The sequence below is a fragment of the Rhinoraja longicauda genome, chromosome 40 (genome assembly GCF_053455715.1).
Source record: "Rhinoraja longicauda isolate Sanriku21f chromosome 40, sRhiLon1.1, whole genome shotgun sequence".
NCBI classification, from domain to species: domain Eukaryota; kingdom Metazoa; phylum Chordata; class Chondrichthyes; order Rajiformes; family Arhynchobatidae; genus Rhinoraja; species Rhinoraja longicauda.
This window is the reverse complement of record NC_135992.1, coordinates 14,759,658-14,783,731: the sequence shown is the minus strand read 5'-3', so window position 1 is coordinate 14,783,731 and position 24,074 is coordinate 14,759,658. Positions and strand designations below refer to the sequence as shown.

Sequence of the window (24,074 nt, the reverse complement as noted above, 5' to 3'; positions counted from 1 at the left end):
TATTTATGTGTGAGGTAGTCCACCCCCTCTCTCAATGACATAAAGCTTGTGCACTCCAGCACACTGCAGAAGAGTCAGTGGAGTCCCGTGAAGAAGTCCATCAGCACTGAGAAATGATTATATGGGTAAAAACTCAGAGGCTGTGAACTGGAAAGGTGGCTTGTATTGATCTCTCATATGAATAGTTAGAACTAGTTTGTGATGTTTACTGACTGTGTGTCTGAGATACTTTATGAACTCCTCAGCTGCCCTAACATGTCAATTATAGTGGACGATTCAGAAATTAAGGGGAGAGGCAGTAGTCTGGTGATCTGTGGAGCTTTTCTCACTTCTTTCCAGGAGATCACCCTTGGCTGACTTTTCAGCAGGTCTGAGAATGAAGGCGTGGAAAGCAACTGGACTAAATGGTGTCCTTCACTGCATCTTCACAGGACCTCTGAAGATCAGCTGGCAAAGGTATTCTGACATCTTTAACCTCTCACTCCCCATCTGTTTCAAGAAAACAACTATCAACCCGATGCCAAAGAAAAGTAGGGTAGCATGCGTTAATTATACCATCCAGTGACATGACATCCACCATCAAGAAGTGCATTGGGAGAATGGTGATGGATAGGTGGCATATTTATCTCTCATATTAACTCCTGCATTCCAGCCAGCCGTGATCCACTATAGTTTGCTTACTGTCGCAACAGCTCTACAGCAGACACCTTCCTGGCCCTAAACTCATCTCTGGAACACTTAAATATCTATTTATCGACTGTTGCTCTGCCTTCAACACTGTAATGTATTGGATGCATAGACCAGTAGGGTGAATGGTACGGAGCAGGGGAAATCTTCCTTGTTCCGTCTGGGGGAAGGGAGCAGGAACGAGAGCGGAAATATGGGACACAAAGGAAAGGTGGGTGAGAGATCCATTCATGACAGCAGGAGGGAAATCCACGTTTACTAAAGAAAAGAATGTTGTAGTTGCCCTAGAATGAAACGCCACATTCTCTGACAATGATTACCCAATGGTTCTCTAAACCCAGTGAACAGTGGCTGTCAACTTTTGACCTCCTCATGTACCTGCATGAGCTGACAAGTACCAAGGAGGATGGGATGGACGACCATGACCAGAGTGCCCAGACGTCTCGCTCCTTCACTGACAGTGATTACCCGGATAACAAAATTGATAGCACTCCGGATGTCAGGTATCAAAGGATTACGGACACTGGTCACTGTATGCGGAATGTAGCAATCTGGTCTGTATATCGCAAGGAGCTTATGACTTTGTGGAAAAAGAGCTGTATTAAATGGCTTTGCGTAAGGTTCCAATAGGTACAGGTTGTTCTGTACTATGTCCAATCCTGTCTGTCTATCACAGGGAGCTTAGGACTTCATGGACAGTGATGTGGCTCAATTAAAAGGCATTGCCAGGGTTTCAATAGGTACAGGTTGTTCTGTACTACATCAATATGAGTGCCTCATTACCCTTTGGTGGAGGGACATTCTTCTCGGGTGCAGGTTGAGGGAAGGAGAGCGTTGGAGAGGGCCATCTGAAAGGAGAAAGGGGGAGGGACAGAGTGAAAAGTGTGGGAGGGAAAGGAGGGAAGAAGGGTAGAGAGGGAACAAAGGAGGTTGTGTGAGGTGAGAGCTGGGTTGAGCATGATGGGGACTGGGATAGAGAATTTAATTGTTTGGAAAGGAGGGAGGAACACACAATTAAGATCATTTACCAAGGAGCTAGTGTGGAGAAGAGGAGAATCTTTGCAGGAGACTGCAAGTTGCAGTGATCTGGGATGTGTTTCTGGAATGGGCAAAAAAGAAAGATCAAAGGGAACATTCAAAAGATGAAAGAAAAGTATTTACAGATGGCTGAGAATAGAGCGGAGAGGGATAAGTCGGAAGGAGGGTCTCGACCCGAAACGTCACCCATTCCTTCTCTCCCGAGATGCTGCCCGACCTGCTGAGTTACTCCAGCATTTTGTGAATAAATTCCTCTTTCCTAGATGCTGCCTGACCTGCTGAGTTACTCCAGCATTTTGTGATACAGACAAGGGGGATGATGACAAGAACTGCCTCCAGCAATCAATCTGTAAAATTCTCAAAAGGCTTTTCATTGGGCTAAAATCCTCTGAATTATCATGGCAAAATCCTTTGTTTTTAAGATTATTAATAAAGATGCAGTAGGAGAGTTCCATAGCTCGAGGTGTGGGTCGCTGATTTGACAGTACATTCACGAGGACCAGCACTAGTTCAATGAATGGAATTGTCTAGGTTAATTGTTCTGACTGATTGTTTGATTCTTACATTGTTGCACATGGTGGGATGAAGAGGAACCAACATAGCTTGGGGCAGCAAAGCCACAAGTAGCAGCACAAAATGATCTTCACCCTCAGTGGCTGCCAGGGACATAACGTAGCCACTGGCTGCACTTGAAATAAGCCAGCAATGAAAAAGATCCCACGACCCCTAACAGCCATCGTAAGAAGAGACGGAGAAGATCCATCTTCCTTCTGGTATATTCAACTAGGGTGGCCCAGTAACAACATGTAGCTGACTCAATCATCCTGTGACATTCAACTGTGACTTACACTCCACATCCTGAAGAATTGATCTTCCAGGAAAGGCAAGGAAAAGACTAAGATGAAACCTGGAAAATCTCATGACAGAGACTTTTTTCTTTGACTAAGTACAACAACCACAGCCTACCATGCTGTTCTCTTTGCGTAATGAAGAGCAAGGAGAAAGGGTCTGAGGAAGCATGGCGCTAGATTTTAGTTTAAAGATACAGCACGGAAGCAGGCCCTTCGACCCTTTGAGTCCGTACCGACCAGTGATTCCCGCACATTAACACTATCCTACACACAAAAGAGACAATTTACATTTATACCAAGCCAATTAATCTCCAAACCTGTACGTCTTTGGAGTGTACGAAGATACAGAAGATCTCGGAGAAAACCCTCGTAGGTCACGGGGAGAACGTACAAACACCGTGCAGACAAGCACCCAATGTCAGGATCGAACCAAGGTTTCTGCCGCTGTAAGACAGCAACTCTACCGCTGCGCCACCGTGCCACACCTGTGCAATTAACATACTACCTCTAATATCTGTGGCAGAATCTTCTAATAGAGTAGATTGAGACAAATTAATAAAATAATCAAGTAAGGTATAGGCTGTCTGTAATTCTGTTTGCTCCATTTCTACCTGCTTCATTTTTCATATCTATTAGCTGTTTATTTATGCTTCAGAGTTGTGAGGTGTGTGGAATGGGTCATCTCATCCAAAGTCGAATGCAACACCAGAATGAAGTGATCTGGGATTTTGAACCAAAGAGTTACACAGGTCTGTGTAAGAAGGAACTGCAGATGCTGGTTTAAACCAAAGTTAGACACAAAAAGCTGGAGTAACTCAGTGGGACAGGCAGCATCTCTGGAGAGAAGGAATGGGTGACGTTTCGGGTTGAGACCCTTCTTCAATCACAGGTCTTACTGCCTGGATCTGGCATGCTATCTTGTGAATGGAGGTCAACTCACGAACCCTCTCCTCCCCTTTCACTTGGTATTAAATTATGTGCCTTGTTTCTACTATGAGTTCTATCACTCCCACTGAGTGACCAATAGACATTCCTCACAAAGTGTACAAATGCAATGTGCAGGCTTTGCTTCCGAGCAGAGAGCAGGGAATGATAGGAATCATTATAGGATTGCTCCACATACAGAAGGTATGAACTTAATGATCCAAATCACCTCTCAAATAACTCTATTAGTGCTCAGTTTAAGTGAGAATGGTATTTGTCTCCTCTCAATCTTCTGAACTCAAATAGATACAAACATGAGTCAGAAGGAAAGTCTGCCTGAACCTACTTGATCTCCCGGTTGTTAACTCCCATTCCCATAAGACCTTTCTGCCCTGGGCCTCCTCCACTGTCACAGTGAGGCCCAGCGCAAATTGGAGGAACAGCACCTCATATTTTGCTTGGGCAGTTTACAATAGACAAGACAATAGACAATAGGTGCAGGAGGAGGCCATTCGGCCCTTCGAGCCAGCACCGCCATTCAATGTGATCATGGCTGATCATTCTTAATCAGTACCCCGTTCCTGCCTTCTCCCCATACCACCTGACTCCGCTCTCCTTAAGAGCTCTATCTAGCTCTCTCTTGAATGCATTCAGAGAATTGGCCTCCACTGCCTTCTGAGACAGAGAATTCCACAGATTCACAACTCTCTGACTGAAAAAGTTTTTCCTCATCTCAGTTCTAAATGGCCTACCCCTTATTATTAAACTGTGGCCCCTTGTTCTGGACTCCCCCATCATTGGGAATATGTTTCCTGCCTCTAATGTGTCCAACCCCTTAATAATCTTCGATAAGATCCTTCTAAATTCTAGTGTATACAAGCTTAGTCGCTCCAGTCTTTCAACATATGACAGTCCCGCCATTCCGGGAATTAACCTAGTAAACCTACACTGCACGCCCTCAATAGCAAGAATATCCTTCCTCAAATTTGGAGACCAAAACTGCACACAGTACTCCAGGTGCGGTCTCACTAGGGCCCTGTACAACTGCAGAAGGACCTCTTTGCTCCTATACTCAACTCCACTTGTTATGAAGGCTAACATTCCATTGGCTTTCTTCACTGCTTGCTGTACCTGCATGCTTCCTTTCAGTGACTGATGCACTAGGACACCCAGATCTCGTTGTACGTCCCCTTTTCCTAACTTGACACCATTCAGATAATACTCTGCCTTCCTATTCTTACCACCAAAGTGGATAACCTCACACTTATCCACATTAAACTGCATCTGCCATGCATCCGCCCACTCACACAACCTGTCCAAGTCACCCTGCAACCTCATAGCATCTTCCTCACAGTTCACACTACCACCCAGCTTTGTATCATCTGCAAATTTGCTAATGGTACTTTTAATCCCTTCATCCAAGTCATTAATGTATATTGTAAATAGCTGCGGTCCCAGCACCGAGCCTTGCGGTACTTCACTAGTTACTGCCTGCCATTCTGAAAGATTCTTTGCTTTCTGTCTGTCAACCAATTTTCTATCCATGTCAGTACCCTACCTCCAATACCATGTGCTCTAATTTTGCCCACTAATCTCCTATGTTGAACCTTGTCGAAGGCTTTCTGAGAGTCAAGGTACACCACATCCACCGGCTCTCCCCTGTCAATTTTCCTCGTTACATCCTCAAAGAATTCCAGAAGATTAGTCAAGCATGATTTCCCCTTCGTAAATCCATGCTGACTCGGAACGATCCTGTTACTACTATCCAAATGCTCCACAATTTCGTCTTTTATAATTGACTCCAGTATCTTCCCCACCACTGATGTAAAACTAACTGGTCTATAATTTCCCGTTTTCTCTCTCCCTCCTTTCTTAAAAAGTGGGACATTAGCTACCCTCCAATCCACAGGAACTGATCCTGAATCTATAGAACATTGGAAAATGATCACCAATGCATCCACAATTTCTAGCGCCACCTCCTTAAGTCTCTGGGATGCAGACCATCAGGCCCTGGGGATTTATCAGCCTTCAGTCCTATCAGTCTACCCAACACCATTTCCTGCCTAATGTGGACTTCCTTCAGTTCCTCCGTCACTCTAGGATCTCTTGCCACTAGAACATCTGGGAGATTGCTTTTATCTTCCTTAGTAAAAAGACAGATCCAAAGTACTGGTTCAACTCGTCTGCCATTTCCACAGGAACTTACACCACAGGAGTATGAATATTGACTTCTCTAACTTCACGTAACCCTTGCTTTCCCTCTCTCTCCATCCCCCCCCCCCCCCCCCCACACCCTCCCCTTTCCAAGTTCTCTGGCCAGTCTGACTGCCACTCTGATTAAATTTTATCTCTGTATGCTTCGTTGTCAACATCTCCTAGCACACCGGTGGTGGGGAAGATGCTGGTGTCGATTGTTAAAGATGTAATAGCGACACATTTGGATAGCAGTAACAGGATCGCCCCGAGTCAGCATGGATTTACGAAGGGGAAATCATGCGTGACTAATCTTCTGGACATTTTGAGGATGTAACAAGTAAAATGGACAAGGGAGAGCCAGTGGGTGTTGTGCCCCTGGACTTTCAGAAAGCCTTTGTTAAGATCCCACTCAGGACATTTTGGGCAAAATTAGAGCACGGTATTGGGGGCAGGGCTTTGATGGATTGAAAATTGGTTGGCAGACAGGAAACAGAGAGTAGGGATTAAAGGGTTCCTTTCAGAATGGCAGGCAGTGACTCGTGGGATGCCGCAAGGCTCAGTGCTGGGACCGCAGTCATTTACAATATATATTTATGATTTAAATGAAGGAATTAAAGGTAACATTAGTACAACGAGACCTGGGTATCCTTGTACATGTCACTGAAAGTAAGCATGCTGGTACAGCAGCCAGTGAAGAAAGTTAATGTCATGTTGGCCTTCATAACGAGAGGAGTTTAGTATAGGAGCAAAGAGGTCCTTCTGTAGTTCTACAGGGCCCAGTGAGACCACACCTGGAGTATTGTGTGCACTTTTGGTCTCCTAATTTGAGGAAGGACATTCTTGCCATTGAGGAAATGCAGCGTAGGTTCACAAGGCTAATTCCCTGGATGGCGGGACTGTCATATAATGAAAGAATGGAGCGACTGGGCCTGTATTCACTGGGATTTAGAAGGATAAGAGGGGATCTTATAGAAACATATAAAATTAATAACGGATTGGACAGGCTAGCGGAATCAAGGGATATCGGACGAAGGCAGGAACGGGTACTGATTGTGTATGGTCAGCCATGATCACATTGAATGGCAAGGGGTGACATAGAATCAGGAGATGTTGAATCAGTATGGATAGAAATGAGGAATTGTAAGGGTAAAAAGACCCTAATGGGAGTTATCTATAGGCCCCCAAACAGTAGCCTCAACATAGGGTGCAAGTTGAATCAGGAGATAAAATTGGCGTGTCACAAATGTAATGCTACAGTGGTTATGGGAGATTTCAACATGCAGGTAGACTGGGAAAATCAGGTTGGAAATGGACCCCAGGAAAGAGAGTTCGTAGAGTGCCTTCGAGATGGATTCTTAGAACAGCTTGTACTGGAGCCTACTAGGGAGAAGGCAATTCTGGATTTAGTGTTGTGTAATGATCCTGATCTGATAAGGGGACTAGAGGTAAAAGAGCCATTAGGAGGCAGTGATCACAACATGATAAGTTTTACTCTGCAAATGGAAAGGCAGAAGGGAAAATCGGAAGTGTCAGTATTACAGTATAGCAAAGGGGATTACAGAGGCAGGAGGCAGGAGCTGGCCAAAATTGAGTGGAAGGAGGCCCTAGCAGGGAAGATGGTAGAACAGCAATGGCAGGTATTCCTGGGAATAATGCAGAGGTTGCAGGATCAATTTATCCCAAAGAGGCGGAAAGACTCTAAGTGAAGTAAGAGACACCTGTGGCTGACAAGGGAAGTCAAGGACAGCATAAAAATTAAGGAGAGGAAGTATAACGTAGCAAAGAAGAGTGGGAAGACAGAGGATTGGGACTCTTTTAAAGAGCAACAAAAGTTAACTAAAAAGTCAATACGGGGAGAAAAGATGAGGTACGAGGGTAAATTAGCCAATAATATAAAGGAGGATAGCAAAAGTTTTTTTAGGTATGTGAAGAGGAAAAAAATAGTCAAGGCAAATGTGGGTCCCTTGAAGACAGAAGCAGGGGAATTTATTATGGGGAACAAAGAAATGGCAGACGAGTTAAACCGTTACTTTGGATCTGTCTTCACTGAGGAAGATACACACAATCTCCCAAATGTTCTAGGGGCCGGAGAACCTAGGGTGATGGAGGAACTGAAGGAAATCCACATTAGGCAGGAAAGGGTTTAGGGTAGACTGATGGGACTGAAGGCTGATAAATCCCCAGGGCCTGATGGTCTGCATCCCAGGGTACTTAAGGAGGTGGCTCTAGAAATAGTGGAAGCATTGGAGATCATTTTTCAATGTTCTATAGATTCAGGATCAGTTCCTGTGGATTGGAGTATAGCAAATGTTATCCCACTTTTTAAGAAAGGAGGGAGAGAGAAAACGGGTAATTATAGACCAGTTAGTCTGACATCAGTGGTGGGGAAGATGCTGGAGTCAATTATAAAAGACGAAATTGCTGAGCATTTGGATAGCAGTAACGGGATCATTCCGAGTCAGCATGGATTTCCAAAGGGGAAATCATGCTTGACAAATCTACTGGAATTTTTTGAGTATGTAACTAGGAAAATTGACAGGGGAGTCAGTGGATGTGGTGTACCTCGACTTTCAGAAAGCCTTCGACAAGGTCCCACATAGGAGATTAGTGGGCAAAATTAGAGCACATGGTATTGGGGGTAGGGTACTGACATGGATAGAAAATTGGTTGACAGACAGAAAGCAAAGAGTGGGGATAAATGGGTCCCTTTCGGAATGGCAGGCATTGATCAGTGGGGTACAGCAAGGTTCGGTGCTGGGACCCCAACTATTTACGATATACATTAATGACTTAGATGAAGGGATTAAAAGTACCATTAGCAAATTTGCAGATGATACTAAGCTGGGGGGTAGTGTGAATTGTGAGGAAGATGCAATAAGGCTGCAGGGTGACTTGGACAGGTTGTGTGAGTGGGCGGATACATGGCAGATGCAGTTTAATGTAGATAAGTGTGAGGTTATTCATTTTGGAAGTAAGAATAGAAAGGCAGATTATTATCTGAATGGTGTCAAGTTAGGAAGAGGGGATGTTCAATGAGATCTGGGTGTCCTAGTGCATCAGTCACTGAAAGGAAGCATGCAGGTACAGCAGGCAGTGAAGAAAGCCAATGGAATGTTGGCCTTCATAACAAGAGGAGTTGAGTATAGGAGCAAAGAGGTCCTTCTACAGTTGTACCGGGCCCTGGTGAGACCGCACCTAGAGTACTGTGTGCAGTTTTGGTCTCCAAATTTGAGGAAGGATATTCTTGCTATTGAGGGCGTGCAGCGTAGGTTCACTAGGTTAATTCCCGGAAAGGCGGGACTGTCATATGTTGAAAGGCTGGAGCAATTAGGCTTGTATACACTGGAATTTAGAAGGATGAGGGGGGATCTTATTGAAGCATATAAGATAATTAGGGGATTGGACACAGTAGAGGCAGGAAACATGTTCCCAATGTTCTGGGAGTCCAGAACAAGGGGCCACAGTTTAAGAATAAGGGGTAGGCCATTTAGAACGGAGATGAGGAAGAACTTTTTCAGTCAGAGAGTGGTGAAGGTGTGGAATTCTCTGCCTCAGAAGGCAGTGGAGGCCAGTTCGTTGGATGCTTTCAAGAGAGAGCTGGATAGAGCTCTTAAGGATAGCGGAGTGAGGGGGTATGGGGAGAAGGCAGGAACGGGGTACTGATTGAGAGTGATCAGCCATGATCGCATTGAATGGCGGTGCTGGCTCGAAGGGCTGAATGGCCTACTCCTGCACCTATTGTCTATTGTCTATTGAATGGCGGTGCCCGTTGGCAGGGCCGAATGGCCTCCTCCTGCACATATTGTCTCTGTTTCTAAGTATCTAACAAGGATCTATTCTACATTTTCCATGAGCTGCATCCCCTTTGATGTCTTGTTTTCACACCTTACACTTTACTCTTTGTCTCCTTCTTCTCTGACTCTCAGTCTGAAAAAGGGTCTCGACCTGAAATGTCACCCATTTCTACTAACCTGAGATGCTGCCTGTCCCGTTGATTTACTCCAACATTTTGTGCCTATCACAGATACAACCATGATCTGTAGTCTCTCTATAGGCACCAGGAGATACTCTACATGACAACTTTATTAACTCCTCCTGACTGACTGCAAGCAACCTGTCTCTCCATTTTTGACTCTACCTGTCCAGCTGATGGAGCTCTACATTTACAACTGTAGGACATGTGTGGAACTCTACCGTTCTTTTTGTGGAATCTCTGCTTGGCTTCATGTTCTGGCACCATTCAGTGAGACGATGGATCTTCCGCCCCCCAGAAGTATTACTACCAATTCATACTGATTGTGTTCTCTTGATGAGAAAGTTAAGGATCCAGTTCATAGAGAGACATAGCAGCACACAGTCCTTTGACCCAACTTGCCCACGCCGACCATCATGTTAAATCTACACTAGTCCCACCTGCCTGGGTTTGGCATATATCCCTCCAAACCTTTCCTATTCATGCTCCTGCCCCGATGTTTCTTAAACATTGTGATAGTACCTGCCTTAACTGCTTCCTCTGGCAGCCCGTTCCAAATAGGTCCCATCCTTTGTCTAAAAAAAGTTGCCCCTCACGATCCTATTAAATCTTTCCCCCTCCCGCTCACCTTAAACCTATGTCCTCTGGTTCTTAATTCCCCAACTCTGTGTAAACACTCTGTGCATTTACCCTATCTAATACTCTCAGGATCTTATATACCTCTATAAGATTACCTCTCATCCTCCTGTGCTCCAAGGAATAGAGTTCTAGCCTGCTCACCCTCTCCCTTTAGCTCTTGCCCTCGAGTCCCACAACATCCACATAAATCTTCTCTGCACCATTTCCAGCTTAACAGGATCTTTCCTTTAACAGGGTGACCAAAACGGAACACTATATTACAAATGTAACCTCACCAATGTCCTATACGACTGTAACATGACCTCCCAACTTCTCTGTTCAATACTCCAATGATGAAGGCTAATGTGCCAAAAGTCTTCTTGACTACCTTATCTTCCTGTGCCGCCACCTGCACGGAACCAAAGGTATACGCAGAGACCCATTCCCCACGCAGTGAACTTGGTAACCAGTGTGGAGAGGATGATGGTGTTGAACGCTGAGCTGTACTCTTATCAACCATAGCCTGATGTATATGTTTTTTTGTCCAAGCGGTTCAGTGCAAAGTGGAGAGCCAGCAAGGATCGCATCCTCCATTGGCCTGATGTGGCGGTAGGCAAATTGTAGTAAATCCAGGTTCTTGTTGAGGTAGGAGAAATCTTCCACAAATATTACCCGATTCATCTCACCACTATCTGCAATCACTACTCATCTGCTCCTTTAATTCGGTGACTACTGGGGGACCTACAATACAGTCACATTAACTGATCATTCCCTTTCTGTTTTAAAGGTTTATCCTTAAAGCCTTAGTAGATCATCCCCATGAATATTCTCTTTAAACACTAGTTGTGGCTCTGTAGAATTCTCTATTTCCATCTGTGGACTTCTACTCAGGTATGTATGAGAGCTTTATTTTTGCAACTGTAGGAACTTAAACCTGTCCATGAGATCTATGTTATCAAAAAGATACAATTGTAGAAACTCTGCTTATCTTTTGAATTTTATTGGTCCAACAGTAGGAGCTCAACCTTGTGTCAGCAGATGCTCTCAACCTCCATCTTGCAAGAGATGGTTTTCGTGTGGGTAAAGTTTTATCGCCAAGAAAATGCTTTATATGTGTACTTATTATTAATGCGTGATGCAATAAAGTGATGGTTATTATCGCTGAGTGAAATATGAACTCAGTCCATCTACTGCAACGGTTGGTGGTGAGCATGCACACAGATATGCTCCTTAGGTTTAAGGTCTCCAAAAGTATCACACATAGTCCAGTCAGATCTTGATTCTTTCAAAACCACAAAAATGAGCTTAGACTTCAGTCCACATCAATCCCTTGCAAAAGCACTGGATTAGACAATTTCTCAAGATAAATCTTTTGCCAAAGGCATTGGCTAAAAATTCTCTCTGAATTATCCAAATAAGAGGCAAAATACATATTTATCTAATGAAAGCAATCAATTTATTCCGATGACCTTTATCAATAAACGCATATTGACCGAGTAAGATATGATGTTCTTGTCGCTGCCTCCCAGTTTGTAAATTATCGAGTTGCCAAGAAACCTACTCATCCATAGCTTTCAGTTTAACGCATCTCATTTCAAACATCTCACTCATTTCACCCTCCATTTCATTCCTCTCTGTAGAAACTCTACCAGTCTGTCCTATAAAACAACAATCATGATCTGCAGTCACCCTACTCGCTATCAGGAGACACTCAACCTGATGCCTAAAGTAACTCCGCTTGTTTATGTGTAAGAAGCCAGTCCATTCATTTGTAGGTCCAGCTGCAGGAACTCTACATTTCTCTCTGTGGGACACCTGTAGAACTCTGCCTGTTCTTTTGTAGGATCTCTGTCTGTCATCAATAGGATTTTCAATTCTAAGGATTCTAGTTTTCCATCCGCAGGAGTCACTCATAGCAATCAACTTCTCTGTCAGATGTTTTTGAAGCTGATATCTTTGATATTAACTGACATCAATGTATTTGAGAGCAGGAACTTTACTTCTGCACTCACGGAGAGGGGAGGCCGATACCGCCAGCGTGACAGGAGGCGGGGAGGGCGCCACCGCTAGAGGCGATGGAGGGGCCACTGGAGCGGAGGGTGTAGGTGACGGGGAGCGCTTGATCGACAACGGCGGCCTGGGCCCAGCCGTAGGCGGCGGGGGCCCGAGGGGTGGCAAACAGGGCGCCGCTGGCGGGACCAGTGGAGCGGCCACAGGCCGGCCCCGGCGCGGAGGTTGAGCCACCGACACGGGGAGGTCCTGGTCCAAGTGGGCTGGCTTGAGCCGGGATACCGAAACGAGCTCCTGGCGAGTTCCCACCTGCAAGGTGAAGGTGACAGTCCCCCTTTTCAGCACCTGGAACGGGCCCTGGTAAACCGTCCGAAGAGGGGGGCGGTGGGAATCCTTTCGAAGGAACACGAACTCACAGTCCCGCAAGTCCGACGGGACGTGGACTGCTGTGCTTCCGTGACTGGAGGTCGGGACTGGAGCCAGAGAACCCACCCGCGCCCGGAGGGAACCCAAAACCGACGTAACGGACGGCGGCAAGGCGGGAGTGGAAGGAAGAATGTCACCCGGCACCCGCAGGGGCGAACAGTAGACGAGCTCGGCCGAGGATGTGCCCAGCTCAGCCTTCGGGGCCGTGCGAACGCCGAGGAGGACCCAAGGCAGCTGGTCAGCCCAATCGTGGCCGGTCAGACGGGCACAGAGGGACGCCTTCAGCTGCCGGTGGAAGCGCTCTACCATCCCGTTGGCTTGGGGATGATAGGCGGTGGTCTGTTGCAAGCGAGACCCATACAGCTGTGCTAGCGCGGCCCAGAGGGACGAGGTGAACTGGGCCCCCCGATCTGTGGTGATGATAGCCGGGACGCCGAAACGGGCCACCCAGTGCAACGCCAGGGCCCGTGCACAGGAGGCCGCCGAGGTATCCGACAACAGGAGCGCCTCTGGCCTACGTGTAAAACGATCGACCACCGTCAGCAGATGAGTATAACCCCTAGAGTGGGGCAACGGGCCAACCAAGTCCACATGGATGTGGAAAAAACGGACGGGGGGAATCTCGAATTTCTGGCATGGGGGCTGGACATGGCGATGAACCTTGGAGGTCTGGCACGGAATGCAGGCACGTGCCCAGGCTGCCACCTGCTTCCGCAGGCCGTGCCAGACAAATCGTGCGGCCACCATGGCCGAAGTCGTCCTGATGGACGGATGTGCCAGGCCATGAATGGCCTCGAAAACCTTACGCCGCAGGGCGGTCGGCACCACCGGGCGAGGGCGTGGGAGGGAGACGTCGCACCACAACTTGGTACCTGTGGGGCCACACGCCACCTGTTCCAAACGCAGTCATGAGGCTGTGGAGGCGTACACTGCGGCAGTTCCCTCCAGGCGCTGAGCCTCCGCTAGCTCCTGGAAATCCACGTGTCCACCTACCGCGGCTACGGAGGGAATGGACGGCCAGGACAGGGCATCGGCAACGGCGTTAAGCCTACCCGCAGTATGACGGACATCGGTGGTGAACACCGAAATCAGGGTGAGGTGCCGCTGCTGGCGAGCCGACCATGGATCAGAAACCTTGGCAAAAGCGAATGTTAGAGGTTTGTGATCCGTGTAGGCAACAAAAGAGCGGCCCTCCAAAAAATAACGGAAGTGGCGGACCGCTAAATAGAGGGCCAGGAGCTCCCTATCAAACGCACTGTATTTGAGCTCAGGTTGAGAGAGCTGCCGGCTGAAAAACACCAGGGGCTGCCAGTGACCGTCGACCTGCTGCTCCAAAACCCCACCCACCGCCACGTCTGAGGCGTCCACCGTCAGAGCCGTGGGGGCGGAGGAGCGCGGGTGTACGAGCATGGTGGCGTTGGCTAGGGCCTGTTTGACCGCGACAAAAGCCGTCTCTGCAGCTGCGGACCATACCAACTCAGCGGGGTTTCCCGCGAGGCATTGAAAAAGGGGGCGCATGACCCGAGCTGCTGCAGGCACGAACCGGTGATAAAAGTTCACTATGCCCACGAATTCCTGCAGGCCCTTGATGGTAGTAGGGTGGGGAAAAGAGCGGACCGCGTCCACCTTAGCGGGCAAAGGAGTGGCACCGGCCGGTGTAACCCGGTGACCCAAAAAATCTACCGCTGACAGGCCGAATTGGCATTTGGACGGGTGGAGAATCAGGCCGTGGTCTTGCAGCCTCTGGAATACCGTGCGGAGGTGGACTAAGTGCTCTTGGACCGAACGGCTGGCAATCAAAATGTCATCGAGGTAAATAAACACGAACGGCAACCCTCGACCCACACGGTCCATCAGACGCTGGAATGCCTGGGCTGCGTTTTTAAGGCCGAAAGGCATGCGCAACCACTCAAATAACCCGAACGGAGTAATCGTAGCCGACTTTGGAATGTCCGGCGGGTGGACCGGGATCTGATGATATCCCCGCACCAAATCGATCTTGGAAAAAATTGTAGCCCCCTCCAGGCTGGCTGAGAAGTCCTGTATGTGCGCAATCGGGTAGCGGTCCGGCCGTGTTGCCGCGTTGAGTCGTCGGAAATCCCCACATGGTCTCCACCCCCCAGATGCTTTGGAGACCATATGCAAGGGGGAGGCCCACGGACTACTCGAAGGCCGAACAATCCCCAGCCTCTCCAAGTTGAGGAACTCCTCTCGAGCGATGGCCAGCTTGTCGGGTGGGAGGCGCCGTGCCCCAGCAAAAACCGGCGGCCCCTCGGTCAGGATGAAATGAACGACCCCATGCTTCTCGGAAGGTGCATCGAACCGCTGAACGAGGAGCTGCGAGAAGTCGGCTAGGACCGCATCGAACTGACCAGGGGCCATGGTGATGGCCTGGATCGCCGGGCTGGGTGGGGTGGCGCTTGGAGGAGCCACAGGCCCCGTACCTCGGGGCCGTACGCTAGCCGAGGGTTGCAGGGCCCTCCCGCGGACGTCTGCGACTAACGAAAACGCCCATAGGAAATCCGCGCCCAAAATGGCCTAGCCCACATCCGCAACGATGAAATCCCAACGGTAGGTCCTGGACTCGAAGGACAGGGACATGGCCCTTTCACCGTAAGTGCGGATGGGGCTGCCGTTCACCACAATGAGGGGCGGGCCCTTCCCCCCCACTCGAACTTCACAGTCGTAGGGGGGCACAATACTCACAACCGCTCCTGTATCCACCAGAAAGACGATCCCGGTGCCTTGATCCGTAGCGTAGAGGCAGCAGTTGCGGCCGATCGAGACTGCCTCTACATTCGATCGGCCAAGGCATTTCCCGGAAACGAACACGGGGCCCTGCAGCTTCGGGCCTCACCGCCCCACCGCTGATGGGAGAAACACCAGCCGCGTCTATGCGGCTCTGTTGCTCGAGCCCGCTGCCAATAAGCAGGTGCTGCAGCCCCTTCTTGGCGGGCTGACTGCGAAATAGCGGCCGATGCGCCGCTCTCTCGGCCGCTAATCGAGTCGTCTCGGGTGTTTCGCTCCCTGACGAGCGCGTCGGCTTTCTCGGCGAACGCTACCGGATCTTCAAACGAGACGTCCGCCAACACTAACCTGACGTCCCTGGGCAGTTTCTCCCGAAAAGCCGCTTCGAAAACCATGCACGGCTAATGGTCGCCCATCAATGTCAGCATCTCGGTCATCAACTACGACGGTAGCCGCTGCCCCAGCTCTGGTAAATGGAGGAGCTTCAGAGCCCGCTGGTTCTGCCTCCAGCCGAAAATCCTCAGTAGGAGCCTCTTGAGCCCCACGTACTGCTCGTTTTGGGGAGGGCTGATCAGGTACTGACTCACCCGCGCGGACACCTCCGGCTGTAGACAGCTCACCAGGCGGTGGAACTTCTCCTGGTCTTCCTCCACCCTCTTCAGATGGAACTGGGATTCCGCCTGCACGAACCACGAGGGCTGCTGGGCCCAGAACGGCGGTAGATGAACCTCGCCCGCGCTCGCTCCCACCTGTGACATGCTGCTGTGCTCTTCAAATCTCACGTCGGGGTCACCAATGTAGCAAAGTCCAAACCGGGTGATGTTGCCAATAGAGTTTCTCTGTAGTGAAACCTGTGACAAACCGCAACGCACTTAGTTTAGGACACACACTTACTTAACTAACTAATCTTGAGAGTTTGGCGCCAGACTGACGAATTCCCCGCGCTCCCGCACCTCCTGACCCGTTAGCCAATCCGAGGGTTCGAGACCCCTTGGCCAATCCGTATGTCCCTACAATAGAAACATAGAAAATAGGTGCAGGAGTAGGCCATTCGGCCCTTCGAGCCTGCACCGCCATTCAATATGATCATGGCTGATCATCCAGCTCAGTAGCCTGTACCTGCCTTCTCTCCATACCCCCTGATCCCTTTAGCAAAAAGGGCCACATCTAACTCCCTCTTAAATATAGCCAATGAACTGGCCTCAACTACCTTCTGTGGCAGAGAATTCCACAGACTCACCACTCTCTGTGTGAAGAAATGTTTTCTCATCTCGGTCCTAAAAGACTTCCCCCTTATCCTTAAGCTGTGACTCCTGGTTCTGGACTCCCCCAACATCGGGAACAATCTTCCCGCATCTAGCCTCTCCAACCCCTTAAGAATTTTATATGTTTCTATAAGATCCCCCCTCAGTCTTCTAAATTCCAGCGAGTACAAGCCCAGTCTATCCAGTCTTTCCTCATATGAAAGTCCCGCCATCCCAGGGATCAATCTGGTGAACCTTCTCTGTACTCCCTCTAAGGCAAGAAGGTCTTTCCTCAGGTTAGGAGACCAAAACTGCACACAATACTCCAGGTGCGGTCTCACCAAGGCCCTGTACAACTGCAGCAGAACCTCCCTGCTCCTAAACTCAAATCCTCTTGCTATGAATGCCAACATACCATTCGCTTTCTTCACTGCCTGCTGCACCTGCACGCTTGCTTTCAATGACTGGTGCACCATGACACCCAGGTCACGTTGCATCTCCCCTTCTCCCAATCGGTCACCATTCAGGTAATACCCTGCTTTCCTGTTCTTGCCGCCAAAGTGGATAACCTCACATTTATCCACATTATATTGCATCTGCCATGCATTTGCCCACTCGCCTAATCTATCCAAGTCACTCTGCAGCCTCCTAGCGTCCTCCTCGCAGCTAACACTGCCACCCAGCTTCGTGCCATCCGCAAACTTAGAGATGTTGCATTCAATTCCCTCGTCCAAATCATTAATATACACTGTAAATAACTGGGGTTCCAGCACTGAGCCTTGTGGTACCCCACTAGTCACTGCCTGCCATTCCGAAAAGGACCCGTTTATTCCTACTCTTTGCTTCCTGTCTGCCAACCAATTTTCTATCCACCTCAACACTGAACCCTCAATACCGTGTCCATTCTAAATGGCCTACCCCTTAAACTGTGGCCCCTCGTTCTGGATTCCCCAGGAATTTGGAACATGTTTCCTGCCTCTAACGTGTCCAATCCTTTAATAATCTTATTTGTTTCAATAAGATTCCCTCTCATCCTTCTAAATTCCAGTGTATACAAGCCTAGTCGCTCCAGTCTTTTAACATACGACAGTTCCGCCATTCCGGGAATTAACCTAGAGAACCTACGCTGCACTCCCTCAACAGCAAAAATGTCCTTCCTCAAATTTGGAGACCAAAATTGCACACAGTACTCCAGGTGCGGTCTCTAAGACCCTGTAAAACTGTAGAAGGACCTCTTTGCTCCTATACTCAACTCCTCTTGTCATAAAGGCCAATATGCCATTAGCTTTCTTCACTGCCTGCTGTACCTGTATGCTCATTTTAAGTGACTGATGAACAAGCCAGATCCCGTTGTACTTCCCCTTTTCCTAACTTGACATCATTCATTTAATTATCTGCCTTCCTGCTCTTACCACCAAAGTGGATAACCTTGCATTTATCCACATTAAACTTCATCTGCCATGCATCTTCCCACTCACACAACCTGTCCAAGTCACCCTGCATCCTCATAGCATCCTCCTCACAGTTCACACTGCCACCCAGCTTTGTGTCATCTGCAAATTTGCTAATGTTTGCTTAAGGTATTAAAGCTATGGTTATTATCACTGAATTACATGTTTGGCCATTCACCTGTTCCAAAGTGTGTGTATTGTGTGTGATGACTCAGCAGGTTTGTAAGAGACATTCAACAGGTTCAAGGTCTCCAATTGCATCTCGCCCAAACTAGGTCCAGACTAATTTCTTTCCAACGTGGTTCTGCTCCATTCCCTGTCAATACTCTCAAATACAGTCAATTCCTGCTTGATCCTCAAATAACAAGAAAGGTAGAATGTTACCGGAGGTATAGTTTAACAACTCATCTTGAAATAAATAATAGGTGAAGCAACTTTCTACAAGAGATCAATTTGTTCTGATATTTGTCAATGATCAACTTCATTGGAAAAACACCATGTTCCTATCGGCGCCTCCCTATCTGCCAAATCATTTCCTTATCTGTGAGTTAGCAAGGATCAGATCTGTCCTCAGCCTGTGAACTTTTTATTCTCAGCTTCTTGCTGTTGAGCTTTTCACCCAGCATTCCACTGGTGTCTCCATTTCATGGATATGTGTTGTCACCTTAGTCTGCAGGTGATCTCTCTGTTGTCTGTATCTATCTGTAGTCTCCAGTTACTCTCCCTGTCCAGCTTTAAGAACCTAAATTATTGTATTCTATTAGCTCTACCAATCCATCATTAAGAGTTCCACCTTCCTGTCAACAGGAGCACCAGATGTCCATCTGTTGGAGTTCTGCCATTTTTCTATGACATGTCCAGAAACAGACAGTCAGCGCTAGTACCTGTATTTGTGTCTATAGGAAATCAACATATAACCTTTACATTTTCTCCCTGTCTTAGAATGTTCTTCTTGTTTAATTTTAGGATTCCAACAGTTTGTCCACAATGACTGTGGGAGTTCTTAGGGTCTAAATATTTGAGTTTTCCCTGTCATGCATGGGAACCGCACCTGTATTTTTAGTCCACAATACCATCTCACCCTACCTTTTGTCCCACTATTTAATCATACCCTTCATGCCATTCACCCTTCATCTCCAGTGCCTCTGAACCACCTCCACCCATTATCCATTATTCTAGCATTGCTGCAGCACAGAAGCAGAACAGTGCGAATGGTGAATTACATTTTATGATTGTTGCAAATGCCAATGTACCTTAAAAATATTTATGTTGTTCTTTCACGAAGACAATATGAATAATGTCTTGGGAAGAATAAGAACTGGTGAGATAATTTATGTGGGAGACAGTCCAGCCCTCTCAATTGCATAAAGCAGTGACGCTTTCAAAGGTATAAAGCTCTTACACTCCAGCACACAGTAGCAGTGTCAGTGCTGTCCTGTGAAGAATCCAATAAGCACTGAGACATTATTGATCAGAGGCTCGGAAGTCCAGTTCACCAAATTAAACTGGGTAGGTGGCTTGTATTTATCTTTCATATGATTTATTGATTATATTTCTGAGATGCTAAGGACTCTCACCTGCCCTGGCAAGTCAAAGATGCTGGACAATTCAGAAATTAAGGGGAGATGCAGTTTTATCATGCTCCAATTATTTTTCTCTCCTGTTTCCTGGAGGTCACTGTTGGCTGACTCTTCAACTAGACTTTAGTTCAGTGTTCCTGAAGACAACTCATATCCTGCCCCACTTCAGCTAAGCTTACCAAACTTCAGGTCAGGGTAGTTGTTGACTTGTAGGGAACCTAAATTTTTAGTTTAGAAATACCGCATGGAAACACACCCTTCGGCCTGCACTGGCCAAGCCATCGATCGCCTGTTCATACGACTTCTATCTTATGCCACATTCTCATCCACTCCTGCATGTGGTGCAGTTCCCAATATCTGCTGCATTTCTCCTTGCCCTGGTGGGTTCCAGGGTGAACATTATCTGAATCTTGCAGAACAAATATAAAAGATCAAGGAACTGGGGTGTGAGGGGTACAGCAGTGCTCCCTGGGCTAACAGCAGCAACACTCACACCATTCCCATTCCAACTGCAGCTGGCAGCACTAGCACTGTGATAATTCCCGCATACTGTGCATTTGCAGATCAGCATATCGAGATGATGATAATTGCTCTCGTTGCCCTCTTCTGTTTAAACATTGGAACTCCTGGTGAGGCTCAGGAGGTGGACAATGCCAACAGGTAAGTATCTATTTTTAATCAACTCTATTTTCCAACAACAACAATTTGAAAATCGTCACACTTTTACAATCAGGCTTCAGGAGTGTGAAAGAAGAAAGCTACAACATAATTTAGGTTCACAGTAAAATCAAACACAGCCCAATATAGACAGATATCAGTGCAGTGGGCCACACTCTAATGGTGAAGCACAGGAGGTGGATACTGCTAATACGTGAGTAATCAATTCACTTTTAATCATCTTTATTACCCAACAACAACAATCTGAAAATCACCAGACCTTTACAGTCAGGCCTCAGGAGTGTGAGGGAAGAAATTTGCCAAAATAGAGACATAAGGAGAAACAAAGGACCAAAGACTTGATTAATCAGAAAAGCTCCAAATACTGTTGCAACTCACAGGATGAAAATGAGAATTCAGGTCGGACTAAGACTCGGATGAAAACACATTCAATATAATTTAGGTGCAGAGTAAAATCAAACACATTTCAGTATGGAATAATATCAGTCTCGAGATTTTTCCTCTTCCCAGTCAGATGTGTTGTACTGCAGGGGAGATGCATCCTAGAGTTACACAGCACGGAAACAGGCTCTTTGGTCCAACTTGTCAATGCCTACAAAGATGTCCCATCTAAGCTAGACTTACTTGGCTGCATTTAACCCATATCCCTCCAAACCTTTCCTCTCCATGTACCTGCACAAAACTCTTTTAAATGTTGTTATTGCACCTGCTTCTGGCAGCTTGTTCCATATACCCGTTACTCTCTGTGACAGTATCTCTGTGACAGGGAGGGAGGGAGGGAGGGAGGGAGGGAGGGAGGGAGGGAGGGAGGGGAAGGTGGGAACACAGATTTAAGAGTATTTCCAAAAGAGCTTGGATTGAGATGAAGCAAATTTTGGCTTTGACGTACGAGTTGTAGTGATCTGGGATACGTTCCTGGAAAGGAACTTTCAAAAGTGGAAAGCAATTACAGAGAGATGGGGACAGAACTGAGGAGAGGGATGGTACCAAGGACTGCCTCCTGCAACCAATCTGCAAAATTCTGGAAATTATCAATGAACAGGTTGGGGAGATACAGGGAGGGAGTTCCAGAGCTTGAGATGTGGGTCGCTGTTTTGACAGTGTATTCACATGCGCCAGGTTAATTGTACTGAATGACTGTTTTGGTTCCAGCGCTGTGCTGCATAGCAGGGTGAAGAGGCACCGACATAGCTTGGGGCAGCAAAACTACCATCGAAAGGGCGACTTGGGCTGCACCCTCACTACCTGCCAGACACTCAACCTGGGCAACTGGCTGCACAAGATAGCAGCCAGCAAGGGCAAAGATGGCACTCCCCCCAGGAAAACAACAGACCCTAAAGGCTATGGCAAGAAGCGACGGAGAAGATCCATCTTCCTTCCAGCGTATTCAACCAGGGTAGCCCAGTAACAACATGTAGCTGACCCAAATATCCTGTGGCATTTATCTGTGATTTACACTCCACACCCTGAAGAATTGATCATCCAGGAAAGGCAAGGAAAAGACCGCGGATGAAACCTGGAAAATCCCACAACCAAAGACATTTTTCTTTGGCCAAATACAACAACCAACAGTCCCCACCCCTCCCCCCCCAACCCTTTCCTATTTGTGTAATGAAGAGCAAGGGGATAGGGTGTGAGGAAGCACGGCAGAAATGTTACTGAACACACTCCCTCTAAGAACCGTTCCAGGATCTTCTAAAAGACAAGTAGATGGAGACAAATTAATAAATAATCAAGCAAGTTACCTGCTCTCTGTAATTCTGTCTGCTCTACTCCATCCTCCTTCAGTTTACCGAATAATTAACTGTTTATTTCCTCGTGCTTCAACGTTGTTCGGTGTGTAGAATGGGTTATCTCATCCAGAGCCCAATGCAGCACCAGAATGATGTGACCTGGGACTTTCAACCCTGAGAGTTACACAGGTTTTACTACCTGGCATTGCCAGGCTATCTGGTGAATGGAGGTCAACTCATGAACCCTCTCCTCTGCAGCACAATTGAGCTCCCATCACTTTTCATTAAACCTCTGTGCCTCGTGCCTACTCTTTGTTCTGTCACTCCCACCCAGAGACCAATGTTGCTGCTAATTAGGCAGGAGAGGGCACTCCACCATCTGGTCGAATAGTAGTTGCTTGCGAAGTGTACAAATACAATGTGTAGGACATGCTTCTCAGTAGAAATCAGGGAATGGAAATGCCTTAACTGCCTGGTTGTATACAAAGATTTCACTATATTAAAGCTGAGAGTAATTTGGTCTGAACTCAGTTTGTTCTTGGGTTAGTGGAGCAGCTCTGCCCCCAAGAGGCAATGGTGGGAGTAGCAGGAGAAGATGCATTTCTGTACCTTGCTGTAAGACCTTTGCATCAGCAGTAGTGGGCACTCATCAGCTGGTCGCTCCTCCTGCTCGGGAAGGCATATGGAGCATCCAATGAGAAAATGAATGTTTGCAATTTTTATGTATGTGGTAATGTGAGTGCATGTGTTTATATTGGTGTACATTTGCATACATACGTCTGTAGATATGGTATATAATCATATGCACATATATATATTTGATTGGAGTCATAGAGCACAGAAACAGGCTCTTCAACGCAACTTGTCCATGCTAACCAAGATGTCTTATGTAGCTAGTCTGATTTGTCCGTGTTTAGCATTATCCCTCTAAACCTTTCCCACCCCTGTACCTGCCCAAATGTCTTTTAAATAGTGTCATTATACCTGCCTCATCTACTTCTGGCATCTCGTTCCATATACCCAGCACCCTTTGTTTGAAAAGGTTGCCCCTCAGTTTCTATTGGTTTTCCCCCTCTCACCATAAATCTATGTCTTCCATTTCTTGATTCCCCCCTATCCTGGGCAAATGATTCTGTACATTCACCCTATCTATTCCCTTAAAAATTGGATATACCTCTATATGATCACCCCTTAGCCTCTTGCACTGCAAGGAATAAAGTCTTTGCCTGCCCAATCTCTCCCTATAGCCCAGGCACTCGATTCCTGGCACCATCCACTTAAATCTTCTATGCACTCCTTCCAGTTTCTTTCCTATAGCATGCTGAACACAGTCCGCAAAGTGCAACCTCACCAATTCACTTTCCCCTGACTATTCAATGCCAGCATGCCAAAAGTCTTCTTTACCATTCTATCTATCTGTGATGCCACTTACAGGGAACTAACTGTGTGTTTGTACTCCTAATCCCTCTACTCTACAACATTCCCCAGGACCCTAACATTCACTGTGAAGGTCCTGCCCCTGGTTTGACTTCCCAAAATGCAACATCTCACTTACTTAAATTAATCTCCATTAATCATTCCTCAGCTGATCATGATCCTGCTGTAATTCTTGTTAAACATCTTCATTGAGTTCAATACCACCCATTTTTGCGTCATCTGCAAACTTAGTCGTCATGCCTTGTATAATCTCATCCCCATTGTTGATATAGATGATGAACAGCAATGGCTCCACTGAATCCTGAGACATACCATTTGTCACACGCCTCCAATCTGAAAAGCAACCTTTCACCAACACCCACTGCTTCCTATCATGAAGCCAATACTGTACTCAGTTAGCTAGCTATCCCTAGATCCCATGTGGTCTCACCTTCACCAGCAGCCTACCATGCCGAACTTGCCAAAGGCCTTGCTGAATTC

At 47.2% G+C, this 24,074-nt stretch overlaps 1 protein-coding gene across 1 annotated transcript; it reads left to right on the top strand.

Annotated features, from left to right (window-relative positions):
* The first annotated feature begins 376 nt into the window (after nt 1-376).
* LOC144611412 (uncharacterized) lies at nt 377-22,190 on the top strand. The gene is made up of 4 exons (XM_078430482.1): nt 377-456; nt 1,029-1,219; nt 20,310-20,406; nt 21,577-22,190. The coding sequence occupies exons 1-4, from the start codon at nt 377-379 to the stop codon at nt 21,830-21,832; spliced, it is 624 nt and encodes a 207-aa protein (XP_078286608.1). The 3' UTR covers nt 21,833-22,190.
* Nucleotides 22,191-24,074: the final 1,884 nt, after the last annotated feature.

Bases quoted from the DNA above. Each gene is read 5' to 3' on its own strand.
- LOC144611412 (XM_078430482.1), top strand. From the start codon at position 377: ATGAAGGCGTGGAAAGCAACTGGACTAAATGGTGTCCTTCACTGCATC. The intron at 1,220-20,309 runs GTATGCGGAATG...GTGCATTTGCAG, and splicing joins GATTACGGACACTGGTCACT to ATCAGCATATCGAGATGATG. The intron at 20,407-21,576 runs GTAAGTATCTAT...TTTTGGTTCCAG, and splicing joins GAGGTGGACAATGCCAACAG to CGCTGTGCTGCATAGCAGGG.